Here is a 21,307-nt window from a genome sequence, read left to right as displayed (position 1 = left end):
TTGGCTGGAGTTCTGCTTTAATACATCAAAATGGTATTTCATATACATATTGTATACGTAAATATATTTATGGTTTCAGGACCTTTCCTATGAGTTCAGCTACCAAGTGGGGAATTTATCAAGGAAAGTGTTGTATAAAGGAAGAGATATTCAATACTACTTTAATTTGCCATCGGGGGATGCAGACAGTGGATATCAAGGTAAGTTGTGTTTTGATTAAAGAATATGAAGAGATAAGATGCTAATAGATTTAGATATACGATTTTTAGGGTAAGTGTTAGCATGCCTGAACCAGGGGCGGACTGACCATTTGGAAACTCGGGCACTGCCCGAGGGCCCGGGGTCAGTAGGGGGCCCCATGTGATGCCCTGGTACCTTTTCCATAGGCTTTTTTGAGTTTGGGCAAGGACACAGGGGCCCCACGATCCCCTATTGCCCGGGGGCCCCATGAGTTGTCAGTCCGCCCCTGGCCTGAACACATTGTGGCTTTTCACTGCATTTAAACATCTCTGGGGTGAGCATGTTCATTAGGATGGTACTTCTCTGATGGAGAAGAGAATGTCAAACACAGCAAACAGCTGCACAGATGTCAGGTGAGAGCCTGGGATCTCATGAGATCATGAATGAGCTTATCTGCTTCGCACTCGTATATTTTATACTTCCCAACTTTAGAACTTGAGAATGAGGGATACTTCAGAGGGAATGGTAAAAAGTGGGTGTGACCAAACTGATCAGAGTGGGAGGTGCTTAAATGGCAAGCGTAAACAAAACCTTGGCTTCCTTGTGCCCATAAAATATGCTTTGATTGCCACAGGCAAGAGTCTAACAGACACATATAAAACTCAACACAATCACATAGAAAAAATGCTCCCATTACAGATGATTTTGTGTGAAAATAGACAGAGAGCTAACACTTTGTCTGGGCCTGCCTTAATGACAAACTTCAGTAAAATCCTTGGGACAGGGTAGGTGTTCTGGGTGCCTTCATTAGCTCTCCCTTGCCAGGCAAATTAGTGGAGCCAAGTGCCTGTCAGGGCAGGAGCCGAGGAACGGACAGGCAGGCCTAACAATGTAATGCACTGGCTGACGACAACCACCACCCACAGACCGGAGTCCCTCAGGGCGCGGAGTCTAAGTCCCAGGCAGCCCTTCACCAGGGCCCTGATGGTGGGGATGGACTTGACGCAGCCAGGAACCAGGTCGCGGCCCCCGAGACACCTCAGCTGCGGTAATGGCCGCCGCCAATGGCGTGTAGCTGGTGGAAGAAACAAAAGAGTAGTCAGACAAGCCGGGGTCAACAACAATAGGACAAAACAGTACAGGACAGCAGACGAGAATCACAGGTCACAAGCCGGGTTCAGCAACAGAGGGTCAGATCAAAGGAGAATACAAAGAATAGTCAAGTCACAAGCCGAATCAGAATACCAGGAGAGTCACGAGAGTCAGAACAGAGTAATAGTAACACAAAGACACAAGACACAAGTGCAAAGAGCATGTGCGGGCCACAGGCTTATATGTCATCAGCCACGCCCCTCTGGGGGGTGGACCTCAGAGACCTGAAGGCATAAAAAGGACTCCCATCATGCACAGCAGAATCCAAGATGGACGCCAGCACATGGAGTAACATAACCTCAGGGAAAAGGTAGGACCTTGACATTACCTCCTCCTCAAGGGCCCCTCCCCCTCCGCGGCTCAACAAAAGGTTTCTGAGGAAAGCGGGTATGAAAAGCGCGGAGGAGGGCAGGAGCATGGACATCCGCGGAAGGAACCCAGGAACGCTCCTCAGGACCATAACCGCGCCAATGAACCAGGAACTGTAATCGACCGCGCACCAATCGAGAGTCCAGGATCCGGCTCACCTCATACTCCTCATGACCGTCAACCCGGACAGGACGGGGCCGAGGCAGAGAGGTAGTGAAGCGATTGCAGATCAGAGGTTTCAACAGGGAAACATGAAAGATATTGGAGATCCGCATCCCAGACGGAAGGGCAAGGGCATAGGCCACCGGATTCACTTTGCGGAGAATGCGGAAAGGACCAACAAAACGGGGAGCTAGTTTGGGTGTGGGCACCCGAAGATTGAGGTTGCGAGTAGACAACCACACCCGATCGCCGACCTGGTATGAAGGAGCGGGCAACCGTCTGCGATCAGCCTGGAACTTTTGGCGCTGAGCTGAGTCCCTCAAGGCCCTCTGGATCTGCCCCCATGAAGAACGCAGGGCAGCAAGATGGTTCTCCACAGCCGGAATGTCCTGTGGTGAGAACCTCTCAGGTAATACTGCGGGTTGGAACCCATAGTTGGCCATGAAGGGGGACATCCCGGAGGAGGAGTTGACCGCCGAGTTCCTGGCAAACTCTGCCCAAGGCAGGAGATCGGCCCAATCATCCTGATGGTCTGAAATATAACATCGAAGGAATTGTTCTAAGGCCTGATTGGAACGCTCCGCAGCCCCATTGGACTGCGGGTGGTAGGCTGAGGAAAAGGAGAGACTAATACCCAACTGGGAGCAGAAGGCGCGCCAGAATCTGGACACGAACTGACTCCCGCGGTCCGAGACAATCACCTTAGGCAACCCATGCAGGCGAAAAATCTCCCTGGAAAAGACCGTGGCCAGTTCTTGTGCTGTGGGTAATTTCCTGAGTGGAATGCAATGGCACATCTTGGAAAACCGATCGACGATCATGAGGATGACCGTATGACCCCGAGACCCCGGGAGGTCTACAATAAAGTCCATCCCTAGATGTGACCAAGGACGCTCCCCATTGGGAATGGGTTGCAGAAGACCCAAAGGGAGATGCCGTGGAGACTTATTCTGGGCACAGATCGAACATGCCGCTACATAAGGCACTTGTGTAATGTCAGGGCAGGAGCCGAGGAACGGACAGGCAGGCCTAACAATGTAAAGCACTGGCTGACGACAACCACCACCCACAGACCGGAGTCCCTCAGGGCGCGGAGTCTAAGTCCCAGGCTGCCCTTCACCAGGGCCCCTGATGGTGGGGATGGACTTGACGCAGCCAGGAACCAGGTCGCGGCCCCCGAGACACCTCAGCTGCGGTAATGGCCGCCGCCAATAGCGTGTAGCTGGTGGAAGAAACAAAAGAGTAGTCAGACAAGCCGGGGTCAACAACAATAGGACAAAACAGTACAGGACAGCAGACGAGAATCACAGGTCACAAGCCGGGTTCAGCAACAGAGGGTCAGATCAAAGGAGAATACAAAGAATAGTCAAGTCACAAGCGGAATCAGAATACCAGGAGAGTCACGAGAGTCAGAACACAGTAATAGTAACACAAAGACACAAGACACAAGTGCAAAGAGCATGTGCGGGCCACAGGCTTATATGTCATCAGCCACGCCCCTCTGGGGGGTGGACCTCAGAGACCTGAAGGCATAAAAAGGACTCCCATCATGCACAGCAGAATCCAAGATGGACGCCAGCACATGGAGTAACATAACCTCAGGGAAAAGGTAGGACCTTGACAGTGCCAGAACATGTTCCGGAACTGGGCTCCGGGACTCCAGCCTGGATTCATGGGATGCTGGAATTTGTTGTAGACACCGCCCCTCCTGGTCATATTACCCTCCTCCCTGTACACATTGCCCTTCTTTCGCTTGTACTTTATCCTGGAAATCTGAGACATCTAGGTGCTGAGACATTACACAAAATATTGCTCAGCCTGGCAAGGGTTAAAGCTGATGCTCCACTCAACTATGATCATCTGGACTCCCTACATTCTTATGAAAGCTGTAATTCAGCCAATCTCTGCTCGCATTCCTGAGATGGAGGGCTAACCTGCTGACCTGTCCTGCTGCAGCTCCCCAAAGTACAGATCAAGGATGTCAAGAGCGGTTGTAGTGCCTCCTAGTCACTCAATAAGATCTGATTGGTTGCAGCATGCTAGTCCTGATCAGGGTCGGACTGACAACTCATGAGGCCCCCCGGGCAATAGGGGATCATGGGGCCCCTGTGTCTTTGCCCAAACTAAAAAAAGCCTATGAAAAAGGTACCAGGGGAATCTCATGGGGCCCCCTACTGACCCCGGGCCCTCGAGTAGTGTCCGAGTTTCCAAATGGTCAGTCCGCCCCTGGTCCTGATTGGAGGTTTCCTGAAAAATAGTCTTTTGTTTAGCTGGGTCAGTTGAGAATCACAGATGGTGCATTCCTACTTCTGTTCCACAGAGCGGCTGCAGGTCCAGTACATAGTTATGATATGTAGTTTTCAAATGTATTCAAATGCACTTATTTAAGCAGGCCCTAAGGATAAACTAGAAAATACGTCTATGAGATAATAGATAATAAAATAATACATGTTTTATCTTTACAGTCACGGTTTTTACTCAAATAACAAATGCATTTGGTTCACAAACTCAGCCATGTCCACTGAATGTGACTGTACATCCAGTCATCTCCAGAAATATATCTAATGCTTTACCGGAGATTGAACTGTAAGTCTTTATGTTTTTACATTATTTGTTTAAGTTTTGCATGTCATTAATGATTTTTAGTCAGATTAAATTGTATACAGAATATTACACCAGTGTTATAAGTATTTATTACTACTAGTAAAACTTCCTCAAATTGAACCTTTCCAAAACCGAGCTCCTGATTTCCCCCCCAGTCCATGCCCCCCTCCCCCCCACCCTCTCCATCACAACCAACAACGCCACCATCAGTCCCACCCCACAAGCCAAAGTCCTAGGTGTCACTCTAGACTCAAACCTGTCCTTCCAACCCCATGTCCAATCGTTAGCAAACTCATGCAGGCTCCACCTCTGCAACATCTCCAAAATATGTTCGTTCCTAATCCCAGACATTACTAAACAACTCATTCACTCCCTTATTCTCTCACGTCTGGACTACTGCAACTCCCTTCTCACCGGCCTACCTCATCACAGACTATCCCCGCTTCAGTCTATCCTGAACTCAGCGGCCAGACTCATCCACCTTACCAACCGCTCCGCATCTGCCACCCCCCTCTGTCATTACCTCCACTGGCTCCCGATTGCCCAACGCATTAAATTCAAACTACTAACACTGATGTACAAAGCCATTCATAATGCTGCCCCAAACTACCTCACCGACCTGATACACAAATACCACAATACCCGTAATCTTTGCTCCTCACAAGACCTCCTACTTTCTAGCTCCCTGGTCTCCACCTCCCACGCCCGACTGCAGGACTTCTCCAGGACTTCCCCCATCCTCTGGAACTCACTACCCTAATCCATCAGACTGTCACCTACCCTCCTCACCTTTAGGCGCACCCTGAAAACCCTTCTCTTCAGGGAAGCCTACCCCGCCCTCACCTAACAGCCGATCTCCTCCTACCACTCCATCCCCCACAGCCACTTCCTCCTGTACCACTATCCCCTCCCTCCTAGATTGTAAGCTCGAAAGAGCAGGGCCATCGAACCCCTCGTGTATTGTATTGTTACTGTATTGTCTCATGTTCTGTCCCCCTCGCTAATGTACAGCGCTGAGCAAACCTTTTAGCGCTATATAAATACTGTATAATAATAATAATAAGAAAAAATATTATGAAGGAAGTGAATACTTTTCAAATTTCATTGAGTTTTTCAGTAGCAGCATAGATAACAAAGCCTAAAAAAGACTCTCATAGACTGCTACAATACTTTGCATTTTGATCCACTCACTGAGGTCATTTTTAATATTCCATTTCCATCCTATCCATTCACTCACACTCTGTAGAACCAGCAACCTGCAAGTTAATAGAAGTATTGTGATGGGAGGAGAGGATTTAGGAAATGAGACTTAGAAGGTGGTACAATGGTTGCCTACAGAGGAACTTAGATGTACCACAGACTAACGAATCCAACTTTGCTTTTCACAAAAGTAAAAAATTTGAGACATCCTTGAATGCACTAAAGAGACAACATTTTCAGCTTGCCATGCATCCCATTGTGCCCTTAGCCCCAGTGCCTCAGTTGTAGGGTGTGGTTATATGGAGTACGAGTCTGCTTGTGTTATACAAAGCCCAAATATTCAGAGGTCCCGGTCCTTAGATGATATGCCCTGATTACTGAGCCACAGGCAAAAGTCTTATAGCCACAAACCAGTCTGAGGACAAAGAATCATATCTTAGAAAGTGAAAATCTTCCATTACATATAAAATTTGGGGAATACTTAAAGCTGAACTTTAGCCATAACAACTTGATAAAAGGTAATGTTGTTTAGCAAGGAACATACTGTACATTCCACATTAATACTTATGCTACCAAAATTACTGTTCTGAGTTCTGTAAATTGCCTCCAACATTGTTCCTGCTTCTTCTTGCTGGAGGCTGAAGCCTAGAGCTCCTAAGCAGCAATAAATCTTTAGGCTGTCAGCAGATCTATCTCTACATTTTCAGCACAGTGCCACAACAATAGAGAGCAACTGAGCATTTGCAAATCAAGGGCAGACTGTGTATTACTGAATTTAAAACAGTATAGACACTTATTTTTAATGTTTTACATAACTATACCTGAAAAAAGGGCTAGCAAGAAGTGATCTAGCCAGACTTAATTTTCCAGTTTAACAACTTAACCTTCATTTTTGGCAATACATCTGAATATTTTATTTATCTTTTACCTAGGTTTCAAGAAGGCTTGAGAAATCTTTCCATGTTTGTGTTAATGGGAAATCACATTGAGATTCGAAACTACGTTGTCTTATTAACCACAATCCTCAATCGATTATATACTGAGGACAACAATGCAACTTTCGAACAGCAGTTACAAATCAGAAATAAATTGATTTCCATTGTTCAGAGCTTAGCATTCAATAATCAGGTAACCGAAACCTTAATATCTTAAAGTTTGTTTGTAGAAATAGAGAATGTTCTAGAAAAGTGCCAGGACTGTTTAACTGTTTGGAAGAACTATCATTTTGATTTAATGAATATTCATTACCAGGATTTAAAAAAAAAAGAATTCATGCAGGTATACTGAGGATGTGGAAATCTGTTTTATGTCAGATAACCCCTGTGCCCCTGCACCAGATGGGTAACAAGAGAGCCTTAAAACTTAAAGTAAACTTAACTAAAGGAATAACTTTTGTTCATTTTGAGGTAGTGGAGGGCTTTAACCCCTTGTCAGGTTTTCTTTGCCATCTGTGTCACATTGGGGAGATTTACATTTGCTTATTGTTCCATAGCCAAAACAAGAAGTGAAAAGAAAAGCCCTCCAAAGTGATGGAATCCCTGATTGTTACCAGGGTCACCAGAACTAGTGTCCCCATGGGAAGATTTCCCTCTATTACTGTTCTGGAGACACCCCAACATTTGATTTTCTTTTACTATCACTTTTGATGATAACTGTAAAGACAAATAGAGGGTGAACAGGTACACAGACAAAAATAAAAACCTGATAGGTGTTCTATTCCCTCTCCACTCTGTCCAAGATAAAAATTACATTTTGCCTTTAGACATTCACAAGCTGCCTGTAGTTCCTTACACTAAAATATTGAGAGCAGCAAGGCACTTTGATGCTTGTTTGAGAGAGGAGATATTGGTAAGACTGCTTTATCCTGGGAAAGAACAGCTGACATACACTCTCAGATCCCATGTGATGCCATGGGTGGACTGGACTCTGGAGGGAGGGGAGTATGAAGCTTGCCATCAATCACTGTACCTAAAAGCTGGAAAATTCAATCCTGGCTGTTTGCACATGCTCAGTACAATTTATTATTGAGTTTTCACAAATTTTCAACTGATCTATGAACCGTTGGCAAACCATGTTGGCAGGTTCAGTGTGGAATGTTACTTTGCACATGTTATTTCCTTGACGATAAATATTAAGCATTTTAGAAAGTGTGATATCCTATGGACACAACTCCACATTTCCTCCAGAATATCACTTCTCCTCCATGAAGTGGGATGGGATTTTGTTTGTAGAAGATAGGACTGGTCTAAACCCTCTCTAGAGCCCAATTTTACTAAGCCCCAGGGGCGGACTGACCATTTGGAAACTTGGGCACTGCCCGAGGGCCTGGGGTCCTTAGGGGGCCCCATGAGATGCCCCTGGTACCTTTTTCATAGGCTTTTTTGAGTTTGGGCAAGGACACAGGGGCCTCATGATCCCCTATTGCCCAGAGGCCCCATGAGTTGTCAGTCCGCCCCTGCTAAGCCCCATTGATTTACAGGTTATAAAGCCTATTCCAATCACTATTTCCAAATTCTCCTGAGATAAATGGTACCAGCAGAAAATGGCCACTTCTCCCCACTTCCCTCTGCCTCTGTGCTGAGAATTTATATTTATGGAGAGCCTGCAAATTAACTGGAATAAAGTGATATAAAACAAAATTTTGAAATCATGACATGCTATTTGTTAAAAAAAAATTCTATGTGCTGGATGCTTTATTAACCAATAATGCACAATTAAAATTATCAATCATTTTTAAAATGACCTATGAGTCAGCTGTACTTATGTTTTCATGTTTCATTACAGGACGAGCTTACTGATATTGTGTTAATGCTAAAAGATCTGTTTAACTCCACTAACCAGGTATGGTATGTTAAAAATAAAAACCTAAGAATAATCAAAAAGTATTAATGTAGTAATTCTTTCACTTTTATATGTTTAATAATTTACACAAATTGGTTTTCTGGAGTTCTGAGTGCAGACAGTCATCCAGAAGAATAGGAACAGGTATGCAAACAAGTCATATTCTTTTTTTGATGTGACCAGTTAAAACAAAAGGAAAGTCAGGCTAATCATTATATATCTTAAAACGTTTGACCTGGAGTTGAGCTTAAATGTATTAAGCCATGGTTAGTTTACAAAAACTGCTATGACCAGTATTATTATTATTATTATACAGGATTTATATAGCGCCAACAGTTTGCCCAGTGCTTTACAATATAAGGGAGACAGTACAATTACAATACATTTCAGTACAGAAGGAATATGAGGGCCCTGCTCGTGGAGCTTACAATCTAAAGGAAGGGGGAGGTGATACAAAAGGTGATAACTGCGGAGGATGATCTGGCGGAGGTGATTCAAGTACAGTTTTTAGGTGGAGGTGGGGTAGGCTTCCCTGAAGAAGTGAGTTTTCAAAGATCGCCTAAAGGCAGACAGGGTGGGGGCTGACCGGACATGCTGTGGTAGGGAGTTCCAGAGGATGGGAGAGGCTCTGGAGAAGTTCTGGAGGTGAGCGTGGGAGGAGGTGATGAGGGGGCTAGAGAGGAGGATATCATGGGAGGAGCGGAGTGGGCGATTTGAGCAGTATCTGTGGAAGAGGTTGGTGATGTAGCTAGGGGCAGTGTTGTGGATGGCTTTGTAAGCTGTGGTTAGTATTTTGAATTTTATACGTAAAAGTGGAAGCCAATGAAAGGATTGGCAGAGAGGGGCAGCAGTCGCTGATCGGTTGGTAAGGTGTATGAGTCTAGCAGCAGCATTCATAATAGACTGAAGGGGGATAGCCTGTGTAATGGTAGACCAGTGAGGAGGGAATTGCAGTAATCAAGGCGGGATATAACCAAGGTGTGGATAAGTTGTTTTGTGGTGTCATTGGTCAGGAAGGGGCGGATTTTGGAAATGTTCCGGAGGTTGAGGCGGCAGGATTTAGCCAGTGAGTGGATGTGGGGCCCAAAGGAGAGGTCAGAGTCTAGGATTACGTCTAGCACCCTGGCATGAGGGGAAGGACCAATGGTTGTGCTGTTGATCTTAATGGTAAAGTCATGAGTACCAGTACCGGGACAGGTTCATCCAGCGCCCAGGGCAAGTATTCGAAATTGCCCCCACCCCCAGCCATACTGCTAATGCATGTTGCAGATTAGGTGTATCGCCCCCCTGCCCCCATTCTTTGCCCCCTGGCTTTAGCTGCCCATGTTTGGTACAAAGAGAGTGCACTGCACAGCCAATCACTTGCTTCCTAGCAGCTATAAGGCAAAAAAAATAAATTATTTGGAGCACAGTAGGAAAGTATTAACTGTCAGACATGAAACTGTGAGTAGCTGGTTGCCAGGAACTGATCTGGAACATGCATGCACCTGGGGCGGCTGCCTCTCCTGCCCACCCTTTGTCTCAGCCCTGGCTATCACTGCAAGTCATCCATTAATTTTGGTGATCAGTGTTGCATAAGGTAAAATAAGATCTACAGCAATACAAGCTAGATGCCACCTAAGGCCTAAGAGCACTGGTATAATTTAATATACATCAAAGCATAACAAATAGACCTATAAGGGTTCCTAAAGAGGTTGTCTGAAGTCCATCTGTATTGTACCTGCTTTCTGCAGCTCCAATGGTCTATTCCAACCAATGTTTATAGGATTCATAGAACCCTAATCACAAAAAATCTTCAGTGAGATCTAAATCATAGCTAATTGGCCTAGGGCCATGCACTGCATTTCCAGCTTTGTGGGCACTGCTAGAAGAGTTCAAATAATCCTATAACTGGAAAAAGGAGAGGTCAAGAGAGGTTAGGGTGGTCTCCTAAATGAATTTCTACATTAAAAAGGACATCTGTGCCCAGACTATAGACGTTAAGCTATTTACATGGTCTTAGCAAGCAGTAAAAAGGTTTTACAGCAAACTATTTCATAAATACTTCAGTGTGCATGATGTCGGCACAGGTTCACGTTAACTTTAAAAAATGTACAAAACACAATTATTGGGAATTGCTATTAGTTTTGCCAGTCTTTGTTTTTCTTCGTGTCTAATTAAGGTTACTTTGCAGTATGAGTCAAGGAAACTTAGACCTCTGTAGTGTATTAATGTGTTTTTACTAAATGAAAATGCCATACGAAGAAACTATTACAATTGTAGTAAACACAATACAAGACTGGCATATATACATACAACATGCAAAATGCTACCTACTTCCTAGCAAAAAAGCAAGTCTGTATACAATGGAAACTTGCTGAAAGGTTACTTAACTCAGGTTAGAGCGGGTTCACGATCTCCGTAGGCAGCGAGGACCTAGGCTTACTCTACAGCAGTTGCAGGAGATCGGGCAAAAATGTCTTCTGTCATTGATCTCCCTTGATGTTAAGTCATCTTAGAGTCCTCCTTCAGTTTCTGTTGTTGGCCTTTATATTTGGAAGGTTTTACCATCCCACATGGGCGTGTCTCCTTTCGTAATACTGTAGTTCAGTAGGGAGAAACATTCTCCAATTTGATCTCTAGATGAAAATGTTGTATTATACATGCCATAGGTCATACACTCAGAAGGTCAAGCTATTGTTACCCATTGATTAACCTGACTTGTTGATATCACTTATATAATTAACCACCTCCCATCTGCCTGCCCCAGGGCTGCTATTAGAAACCACGGGGCCCCATGCAAACAATCTGACATCCTCCCCCCCCCCAAAAAAAAATACAGTCTGCTATGCTTCAGTTATGAATGAACACAGTGAGTGATTGGTACCGATCACTCATTGTGTTCATCCAGGAAAGGAAGGACGGTAAATGTGACATATTTAATGGACCCTTCCCCCACTCTCCATCCTGAAGAATCCTATTATGTACTTGCAGCTGTCAGTGGGAAGGAGAGGAGGGAAGCTGGCAGCACTGTGGGGGTGCGGGTACACGGGGAGCCTGGGCAGCAGGGGGGGGGACGTATAGTGCAGAGGGAGGGTGATGGGTGTAGTGGAGGTGGGGCAATTACTGGAATTGATCCCCTGTATGGCTCTCTCTGCAGCAGCTGAAAGCCAGCGGGATGGAGAGGAGCCAGATTTCAGCTGCTGCAGAGAGCCATACAGGGGATCGGTTCCAGTAATTGCCCCTCCCCCCCAACCATGCCAATCACCCTCCCTGCCCACATCTGATTCACCTAGCTGTCTGGGCCCCCCTTGCTGTCCTGGGCCCCGTACATGAGGACTGGTAGTATCCCCCTTATCCTCGGCCCTGGCCCACCCACAATGTACTGCAGACGGGCAGCAGCTACAGGAACAGTGATGTACCCTGCTGTGTTTTTCCAGGTTTGGAGCATGCATGCACACACGCACCCCCCGCTGACTCCCACCCTCATTGGCTTCAAGACATGTTTGTCAGCAGGTCCCGGCCTATGATTTGTGGCTTGGACTCTGCTGATCTCTTGATAAAAATGGAGAAGCAGGGCTGTACCTGTATTTGTAAATATAGGCACAGTATCTAGCTGGTTCTTCTCTTCCAGGAAACTTTTTGTTCCAGGGAAAGAGGAAAGACACACCACACGTGAATAAAAGCAGCACATTTGCACCCACACAATAGTTAGATACATATTAACCCCTTGATTGCCATTTGTAACCCTTTGATTACCCCATATGTTAACCCCTTCCTGCCTAGTGCCATCAGTACAGTGTTAGTGCTATTTATTAGCACTGATCACTGTATTAGTGTCACTGGAGATGTCAATGGCAGTTAGTCAGTTCCCACCCAGTGTCAGTTAGTGTCAGAATGCCCGAAGCAGTCCCGCTATAAGTCACTGATTGCTGACATTACTATATAAATAAATAAAAATTACAGTATATAAACCATCATTTGAAGACTCTATAACGTTCATGTAAACCATTTACTGTACACTTATTGGGATTGTTTTACCAAAGACATGCAGCAAAATACATTTTGGCCTAAATATTTGAAGAATTTTATTTTTTTTAATTGGATATGTTTTATAGTAAAAAGTCAAAAATATTGGGATTTTTTTTCCAAAATTGCCGTTTTTTTTTGTTTATAGTGCAAAAAAAGAAAATATGCAGAGGTGATCAAATACCAAAAGAAAGCTATATTTGTGGAAAATAATTACATAAATTTAATTTATGTACAGCTTTGTATGACCACATAATTGTCAGTTAAAGTAACGCAGTGCCATATCTCAAAAAATTTCCTGGTCATGAAGGGGGGTAAATCTTCAGAGGGCAAGTGGTTAAATGAAGAACAATAGAATAGCCCAACATACAACAATGTTATCTAAGTTCTCATTGTTGTAGAAGATATCTTGTGTAATTGTTATCAAGGCATTTGTTTGAGAAGTATAATCAAACATTCAAAAGTAACCTGATTTCTGTTTCTAAGACAAAAGAACAAACAGATCCTTTCATGTAAGTTTGAGAAAAAAAATCATAAAACAGACATATATTTATATAAAATGCAACAGTCTTATGTAAATAATGTATTAATTTGATCAAACATTGAATTTTGTTTTCTTCCTTTTACCTAGGTAATGCCTGAAAGTGTGATGCTTGTCTTTAATTTTGTCAAAACATTTCTTAAAGAAAGAGAAATCCCATTAAAGGGAACATTCGCTAAGAGCTTAATTATTTTGTTATCCACTGTCATGGAGGTGTCATCCAAATGGCCAGGCATGAAAAATATATTCATAGATGGGATGGATACTATTAGTGATTTGATGCTGGTAAGGTCAATAATGTTAAAATGAATATCATATTCACAATTCCTTATCTTTTTTTATTTAACAAATTAAGATTTAAACAGGATTTTTGTATGTGGTATATTTTGCATTTTCTCTAGATTTTTTTATTTTGTTCCCTCAAGATTAGATGATTGTTGGATAGACTGTAAAGTCATAGTTACAAAGAAGTTAAATGGGACTAAATTCTAAAAACAAAGTAATCTGTTATGATGCTCTTAAAAATGGGATAAAACACACTGGCTTACGTTCACTGACTCCCATTATCCACCAGGTCACAGAAGTGGTGTAAAGGATTGTAATTATTTGCTGTTCAAGCACAGGTAGACAATCAGTAGCACTACCACCACACACACCTTCAATGCAGCTTAGTCCTCATGTCTGTGACCTTGAGAGAGTACAGACACAGTGGAAGGTATGTATTCCCTCTGCAGAGGGAACCACTGCTTCCAAACACAGAGCAATAATTGTACTTCTCTGCAGCATTCCATTAAGGGAAATATGCCACGCTACTAAGGCCATGGTTGCTTTTTATAAAGAAAATAATCTGTAATAATTTAAACGCCTTTTATTGCGATGTACCTGAGATGTATTTAGCCTATTCAAACTGCTAATTGGGCTTTATGGTAAAATGCTAAATATATTTTATTCATACCTCTTTTACATTAGAAGAACCATGTGTTATCCAGCCAGGGGCGGACTGACAACTCATGGGGTCCCCGGGCAATAAGAGATCAAGGGGTCCCTTGTGTCCCTGCCCACACTCAAGCCACACCCACACAAAGCCCCACCTACATATTGCACTGCCTGCATTACATGCGTTTGTCACAGAATTTCTCTACACTATGTTCACAATAAATGTTTATTATAGAAAATAAAGGGAAAAAACTCTCATTAACCTCCCTAGTGGTCTGATTATGTCAGTATTTCTGTGCTCAAAGCTGTATATTTTTTTGCATGGAAATATGTTGGTTTTTTTATTGTAGGCCTGTAATTCTTAGGAATAACTTACTGAAATCTGTCCGAACAAGAGTCTAGTAAATATCCCGGGTATGATAAAATTTGAAACACGAAATCATAAATTATAATATAATAATCATTAAAAATAATAATATAATATTAAATTTAATTCAATAATATAATCAAACCAAAAACACTGAAATTTGAAATATAGCGTCAAGTTCGCACATCACTGAGCAAAGTCGCAAAATCTTTCAGTGTCTGATGACGAATTTCCCCCACAAATCATTATCACTCAATTCTGCAAGTGATTCTAATTTACTATCGCTGTTCTCTAGCCGGTCTAAAACTGCTTTGGACCTAAAGGGACGCTTTTCGGACACCATGGACGTTTCTCAGTTTCAAGGCAGAAAGAACAGTAAAAATGCAGGCAGGGTTTGATACAGTAATGTTATACTATAAGATTTTAGTGTATTGAGTGAATGTCACATTTTAAAATTTTTGAATTTCCCGCCGGTTCCGTCCCCATACGTCCCGACGCTTGCAGGGAACGGAACCCGGAAGACGGATGCCGGCATCGGCTGGAGGAGATGGCCGGGGATGCTGCAGGAGGGACATCGCGGGAGCGAAGGTAAGTGCTGGAGGGATCCCTGAGCAACACTGCAGGGTAATCCCAAGTGTAGCTCGGGGTTACTGTTTCTGGTACTGATAGTTAACCCCGAGCTACACTTGGGAATACAAACAGGGGAGTTAAAGAGAGCTCAACAAAGAAGGTTTTAATTAATAAACACAATATAACTGGTGCAACAAATCTATTCTTAGCTGAAGATTTTAATAAAAAATAAACAAAAAATTAAAAATAAAAAGCTCTGAACAGCATGTTACAAAAGCATTAAAGAGCGCCTGTCCCACTGTAAGTTGCTGATCACTGCCATTACTAGTGTAGTGTCTGTAGCCGCATATATTCCAGTATTTATCCCATAGTTAGTAGACGCTATAACATAGACCAATCAATATACACTTATTGGGATTTTTTTTTATCAAAGACATGAAGCAGAATACATTTTGGCTTAAATTTATGAAGAAATCTTTTTTTTATTTGATATGTTTTATAGCAGAAAGTAGAAAATATAGGGGGTTTTTTTCCAACATTTTCAGTAAATAGTAAATAGAGTCCACCTGTGTGTCATGTAATCTCAGCATAAATACAGCTGTTCTGTGAAGCCCTCAGGTTTGTTAGAGAACATTAGTGAAGAAACAGCATCATGAAGGCCAAGGAATACACCAGGCAGGTCAGGGATAAAGTCGTGGAGGAGTTTAAAGCAGGGTTAGGTTGTAAAAAAATATCCCAAGCTTTGAACATCTCATGGAGCACTGTTCAATCCATCATCTGAAAATGGAAAGAGTATGGCACAACTGCAAATCTACAGGGCCGTCCAGGCCCTGACAGGCTGGGCAAGGAGAGCATTAATCAGAGAAGCAGCAAAGAGGCCCATGGTAACTCTGGAGGATCTGCAGAGATCCACAGCTCAGGTGGGAGAATCTGTCAACAGGACAACTATTAGTCGTGCACTCAACAAATCTGGCCTTTATGGAAAAGTGGCAAGAAGAAAGCCATTGTTGAAAGAAAGCCAAAAGAAGTCCTGTTTGCAAGAAGCCATGTGGGGGACACAGCAAGCATGAGGAAGAAGGTGCTCTGGTCAGATGAGACCAAAATTTGGCCTGAAAGCAAAAAACTAACACTATACATCACCTTGAACACACCATCCCCACCGTGAAACATGGTGGCAGCATCATGTTGTTGGGATGCTTTTCTTCAGCGGGGACAGGGAATCTGGTCAGAGCTGATGGGAAGATGGATGGAGCCAGATACAGGGCAATTTTAGAAGAAAACCTATTAGTCTGCAAAAGACTTAAGAATGGGGTGGAGGTTCACCTTCCAGCAGGACAAAGACCCTAAACACACATCCAGAGCTACAATGGAATGGTTCAGATCAAAGCATATTCATGTGTTAGAATGGCCTAGTCAAAGTCCAGACCTTAATCCAATTGAGAATCTGTGGCAAGACTTGAAAATTGCTGTTCACAGACGCTCTCCATCCAATCTGACAGAGCTCGAGCTATTTTGTAAAGAAGAATGGGCAAAAAGCTCAGCCCTGCCCCTTGCTCCCTTCTCACTGGCTCTGACTGACAACAGTCACCAAAGATCCATTATCTCCTGCACTCAAAGACTCAGATCAAACAGGCGTTAGTGACAAGCAGCGTGTTGTGTGTTCATCCGCTGGTGATCAGAGGTTGTGCAGCTCTATCATGAAGCTGGGGAAGCTTAATAAAACTGTAGAGGAAGATGAAAGAAAGAGCGCACAAACCTTGCGCATTACCTCAATAAATAGTGACTGATTTTATTAATAAGGAAATATACTCACAAAATGATTGTATAACAGGCATAAGTAACCATAATCCAAACAGGGTTACAGGTAAATCGAAAAGGGGGGTTGAAGGCTAACGCGTTTCGAAGGGTGCTCCCTTCTTCATCAGAGCTGATAAAAAAACAAATGCATATACAAATACAAATTCCCCTCAAACTAATTACATGAATCATGATGGTATAACAGGTGGTGATACTGTTAGATGAGCGTAGCAATACACATGAAAATACTCATGGCAATACGTATAGTAATAATAATAATAATGTAAAAAAATCACATACAGAAAAGGTGTATATATAGAAAACGTACAAAAAAAAAAACAATTTTATAATAAATAAATACATAAAATTAAAAAAAACAAAAAACTTTTTTATATATAGAGAGAATCCATAGAATAAACATGTATACATATATATGGAAATGCAAAAGCACAATTGCTATTTAAAATTTAAAAACAGGATGCGTTCATTTTATTATGTGTAGTATAAAATGTGACTGACAACAGCAAGTGCCAATGGCTCCCACTGCTGCCTCTCTGTCAAATGAGGAGAGAGAGCTGAGAGAGCAGCTGCTCTTGTGCATATCACTGGGTCGCAATCAAGCTCAAGTAAGCATGGGGGGGGGGGGGCAGCACACTGAAGGCTTGTTTTGCCTTTATGCAGAGAATGCTTTAAAAGAGAAGCTGAGGTGGTTTTTTTAGTTGTTTTTTTTTTTTTTTTTTTTTTTTTTTTTAAGAAATCATCCCTAACTAGGTGAATGCAGCAGTGGTATGATGATGCATCTGTCTGCCGCCAGCTCTACATATAACCTCTTTTCACTTTCCCAACCCTTATCCAACATAAAGCTCTCTGATACATACAACCCCCACCCCAAGTACTACAACTGAGCTTGAAGCAACACGAAGCACACAGCCCAGCAGCACAGAAAGCACATTGTTCCACAGCTGAGCAGACTCATACCAAGTATAAAAAAGGTTTTTTTTTTCATTAGCATATACTGTATGTAACAGTTTACATCTCATGCACTACATTGATTTTGTCCCAATGTTAAGCTTACGGTTACATTTGCAGATATTTGTAATTATATTTGGAGATGATCTAGAGAATTCAGTGGACAAGGATAATTTAAATCAACTTACTAACTACTGTACTTTGTTTATACTGTTTTATTATGCTATGTAATTTGGTCAATCTTTGTTGAAGCTTGTAAAGCATTAGCATTATTTTTATGTATAGAACTATTGTTTGATTTTTTAATATTATTTATGAAATATTATTTAACCTAATATATAATAATATTGTATAACTTTTTTCTGTATTTTGCTTTTTGTTTTCACAGAAGCACATTTCTTTAAATCATGAGCAGCAGTTCAATCTAAGTACACATTTCTTGGAACTTCAGACTAGCATACATGTACATTGTCAGACTTACATTCAGACAATTGGTCCTTCAACTGTTCATTTACCAAAACTACTTGATACGTCATGCAGAGTACATAATAATTCAGCTTTAACATGTTACATAAGTCAGCTGATGCATTTCAAAGGAAAAGATTATTTCTGGGCAACATTGCCATTTGAGGTAGGTACATATTGCTAGGTATGAAAATGATATACAGTGTTATATGATCCTTTTGGATATTATTATTATTATTATAATACAGTATTTATAAAGCGCCAATAGTTCGCTCAGCGCTGTACATTACAAAGGGGGACAGAACATGTGACAGAACAATAACAATACAATGCAAAACATGAGGGGATCGAGGGCCCTGCTCTTTTGAGCTTACAATCTAGGAGGGAGGGGATAGTGGTACAGGAGGAGAAAGCTGTGGGGGATGGAGTGGTAGGAAGAGTGGAGGAGGTCGGCAAGTTAGCAGGGGGTGGGGTAGGCTTCCCTGAAGAGGTGGGTTTTCAGGGTGCGCCTAAAGGAGAGGAGAGTAGGTGATAATCTGATGGGTTGGGGCAGGGAGTTCCAGGGGATGGGTGACACCCTGGAGAAGTCCTGGAGGCGGGCATGGGGGGAGGAGACCAGGGAACTAGAGAGAAGGAGGTCTTGTGAGGAGCGGAGTGTGCGTGCTGGGTGGTACTTGGATATTTGGTCGGTGATGTAGTTCGGAGCAGTATGCTGGACGGCTTTGTACATCAGTGTTAGGATTTTGAATTTGATCCGTTGCGCAATCGGAAGCCAGTGGAGGGATTGGCAGAGGGGGGTGGCGGAAATGGAGCAGTTGGAAAGGTGAATGAGTCTGGCAGCCGTATTCAGGATGGACTGAAGCGGGGATAGCCAGCGGCGAGGCAGGCCAGTAAGAAGGGAGTTGCAGTAGTCGAGTCGTGATATGATGAGGGAGAGGATGAGCTGTTTAGTGGTTTCTGGGGTTAGGAACGTGCGTATTTTGGCGATGTTGCGGAGGTGGAGTCTGCATGAGTTTGTTAAAGATTGGACTTGGGGCTGGAAGGATAGGTTGGAGTCCAGAATGACACCAAGTACTCTGGCCTGCGGGGCGGGTTTGATGGTGGTGTTGTTGGACATGATGGAGAAGTCAATGGGGGGTGGGGTCCGGGATGGGGGGAAGACAAGAAACTCGGTTTTGGAGAGGTTCAATTTAAGGAAGTGGAGCGACATCCAGTCTGATATGTCGCTCAGTAGGTGTGTGATCCGGGCGGAGGCTGAGGGGGTGAGGTGGGGGGTTGAGAGATAGATTTGTGTGTCGTCGGCATATAGGTGGTAGTTGAAGCCGTGAGAGTGTATGAGTTGGCCAAGGGAGGAGGTATAGATGGAGAAGAGAAGGATATACAGTATTATACTCTTAGAGGAATAACAATCAATGTATTTTAGTATTTAAATGTAACCTACAGTTTTGGTAAAAATATGAATGTAGTTGTCAGCAGAAAAGATAGCCGTATCGTAAGACATGCAAACTCTCTACTGCTTCTCTGGAAAGTTAGTTTAGGAAATTCTTGTTTTGAGCTACAGAGCAAAGTTCTAGTTCTGGCCAGTTAGTGTCTGTAGAAAATTATTAATATTATTATTATTATTATACAGAATTTATATAGCGGCAACAGTTTGCTCAGTGCTTTACAATATAACTGGAGACAATACAGCAACAATTATATAATAAAGAGGACCTCCTGCGCTCAGAACCTAATATAGCTATAAAAGGCTGCTAACACCTGCACCTTATTACCTAAAAGTGAAGGAAAACAAAAATTAAAAAAATAGGTGTAGCGGTCTCTAACCAAACAGTGACTGAAATCCCCAATAGGGAATATTGATGTGGTTAATAGTGAAAAAACAACCAACTTAAAGTGTTCCAATATTGGATAAATTAACACAATGTATTGATATATAGTGAAAAACCACACATGTGATCCCAACACTGGGGGATAATTCCTGCAAAAAAAGTGACAAAAAAGTGCTCTGTGTCCAAACACTCACATCATATAATGAATATATAAACCCCTATAAAAATATGATTGATCCGGTAATGAACCAGTAACAATATTGTGAATAGAAAACATATAAATCTTCTGCAAAATATATAAACACAAATCCAATCTGACAATACGTGACACCGGTGTCCACAAAAATATGTAAAAACATGCAGGTGATTCTTGTGCGTTGCAGCCTCTGGTGATGATTCCACACACAGCTAGATTGGCTCCTCACCTCCTTACTGTGACCCTAAAAGGGCCTACAAGCCTTTTGGATCACTCCTGGATCCTCCCAGATCAAATCATATCCTCCAAACAATTTCACAACAGAAGTAACAGCATATGCCATCCAGACCAAGATCAGCTCGATATTCCCCTTTAAATGGCTCTAATCAATATGACCAGCTCCCACTGCAAGTTGCGTGTAATGAGTTGTGCCTTCCCCTCAGGGGTCAGACAATCACCCATGGTATCTGATTAGAAGAGTGGAGTTTATAACACAGAATACAAGCACGGCTCACGCGTGCCCAACCGATCATCCAGTTCCTAGTCGGTGTGGATTGCGTCCACGCCGTTAATTTATCCAGTATTGGAACACTTTAAGTTGGTTGTTTTTTCACTATTAACCACATCAATGTTCCCTGTTGGGGATTTCAGTCACTGTTTGGTTAGAGAGCGCTACACCTATTTTTTGAATACAGCAACAATACAGTTCAATACAAGAGGGTTAGGAGGACCCTGCTCCTTGGAGCTTACAATCGAAGAGGGATCACTGCAAACATTTTTCTGTCTTCTCTTTTGATGGCTGACAGCAAGGAATAAGATGCGTTTGATGGCCTGAGTTAAGGGTAATTGATCCTTAGGGTTATTTTAAATCTATTATCATACATTTAAAATGACCGTTTCGTTTGCCCCAAAAATGTTCATCTCTGCACCTATGTCCCTCTTTCCCATCTCTGACAGTTGGGAGGTATGCTGTGGGATGGTGCAAACGTAGCAGGTAGAAGCATCGTCCAAGGAAAATGCCAAAGTCAGCAGGAGGAGATCAAAATAGAGGCAGGGGTAATCCAGCAAAGTAGAGCTGGGTCAACACAATGCACAGGTCAGGTCAGGACAGGTACAGCTGA

The 21,307-nt window shown here is 42.9% G+C and overlaps 1 protein-coding gene across 1 annotated transcript in view; it reads left to right on the top strand.

Moving 5' to 3' along the window:
• The window catches only part of PKD1L1 (polycystin 1 like 1, transient receptor potential channel interacting), a gene marked incomplete at its 5' end in the record, with an annotated part of 209,426 nt that overhangs the window by 68,547 nt on the left and 119,572 nt on the right, over positions 1-21,307 (top strand). Inside the window, 6 exon segments of the mRNA XM_089669435.1 lie at positions 80-200; positions 4,329-4,449; positions 6,600-6,795; positions 8,452-8,508; positions 13,148-13,342; positions 18,085-18,327. Coding sequence (XP_089525561.1) covers positions 80-200; positions 4,329-4,449; positions 6,600-6,795; positions 8,452-8,508; positions 13,148-13,342; positions 18,085-18,327 — 933 coding nt within the window.

Source organism: Staurois parvus, unplaced genomic scaffold, assembly GCF_062004578.1.
Source record: "Staurois parvus isolate SC_StPar_1 unplaced genomic scaffold, SC_StPar_1.0 ptg000077l, whole genome shotgun sequence".
Taxonomy (NCBI): Eukaryota; Metazoa; Chordata; class Amphibia; order Anura; family Ranidae; genus Staurois; species Staurois parvus.
This window is presented reverse-complemented; position numbering and strand designations above follow the sequence as displayed.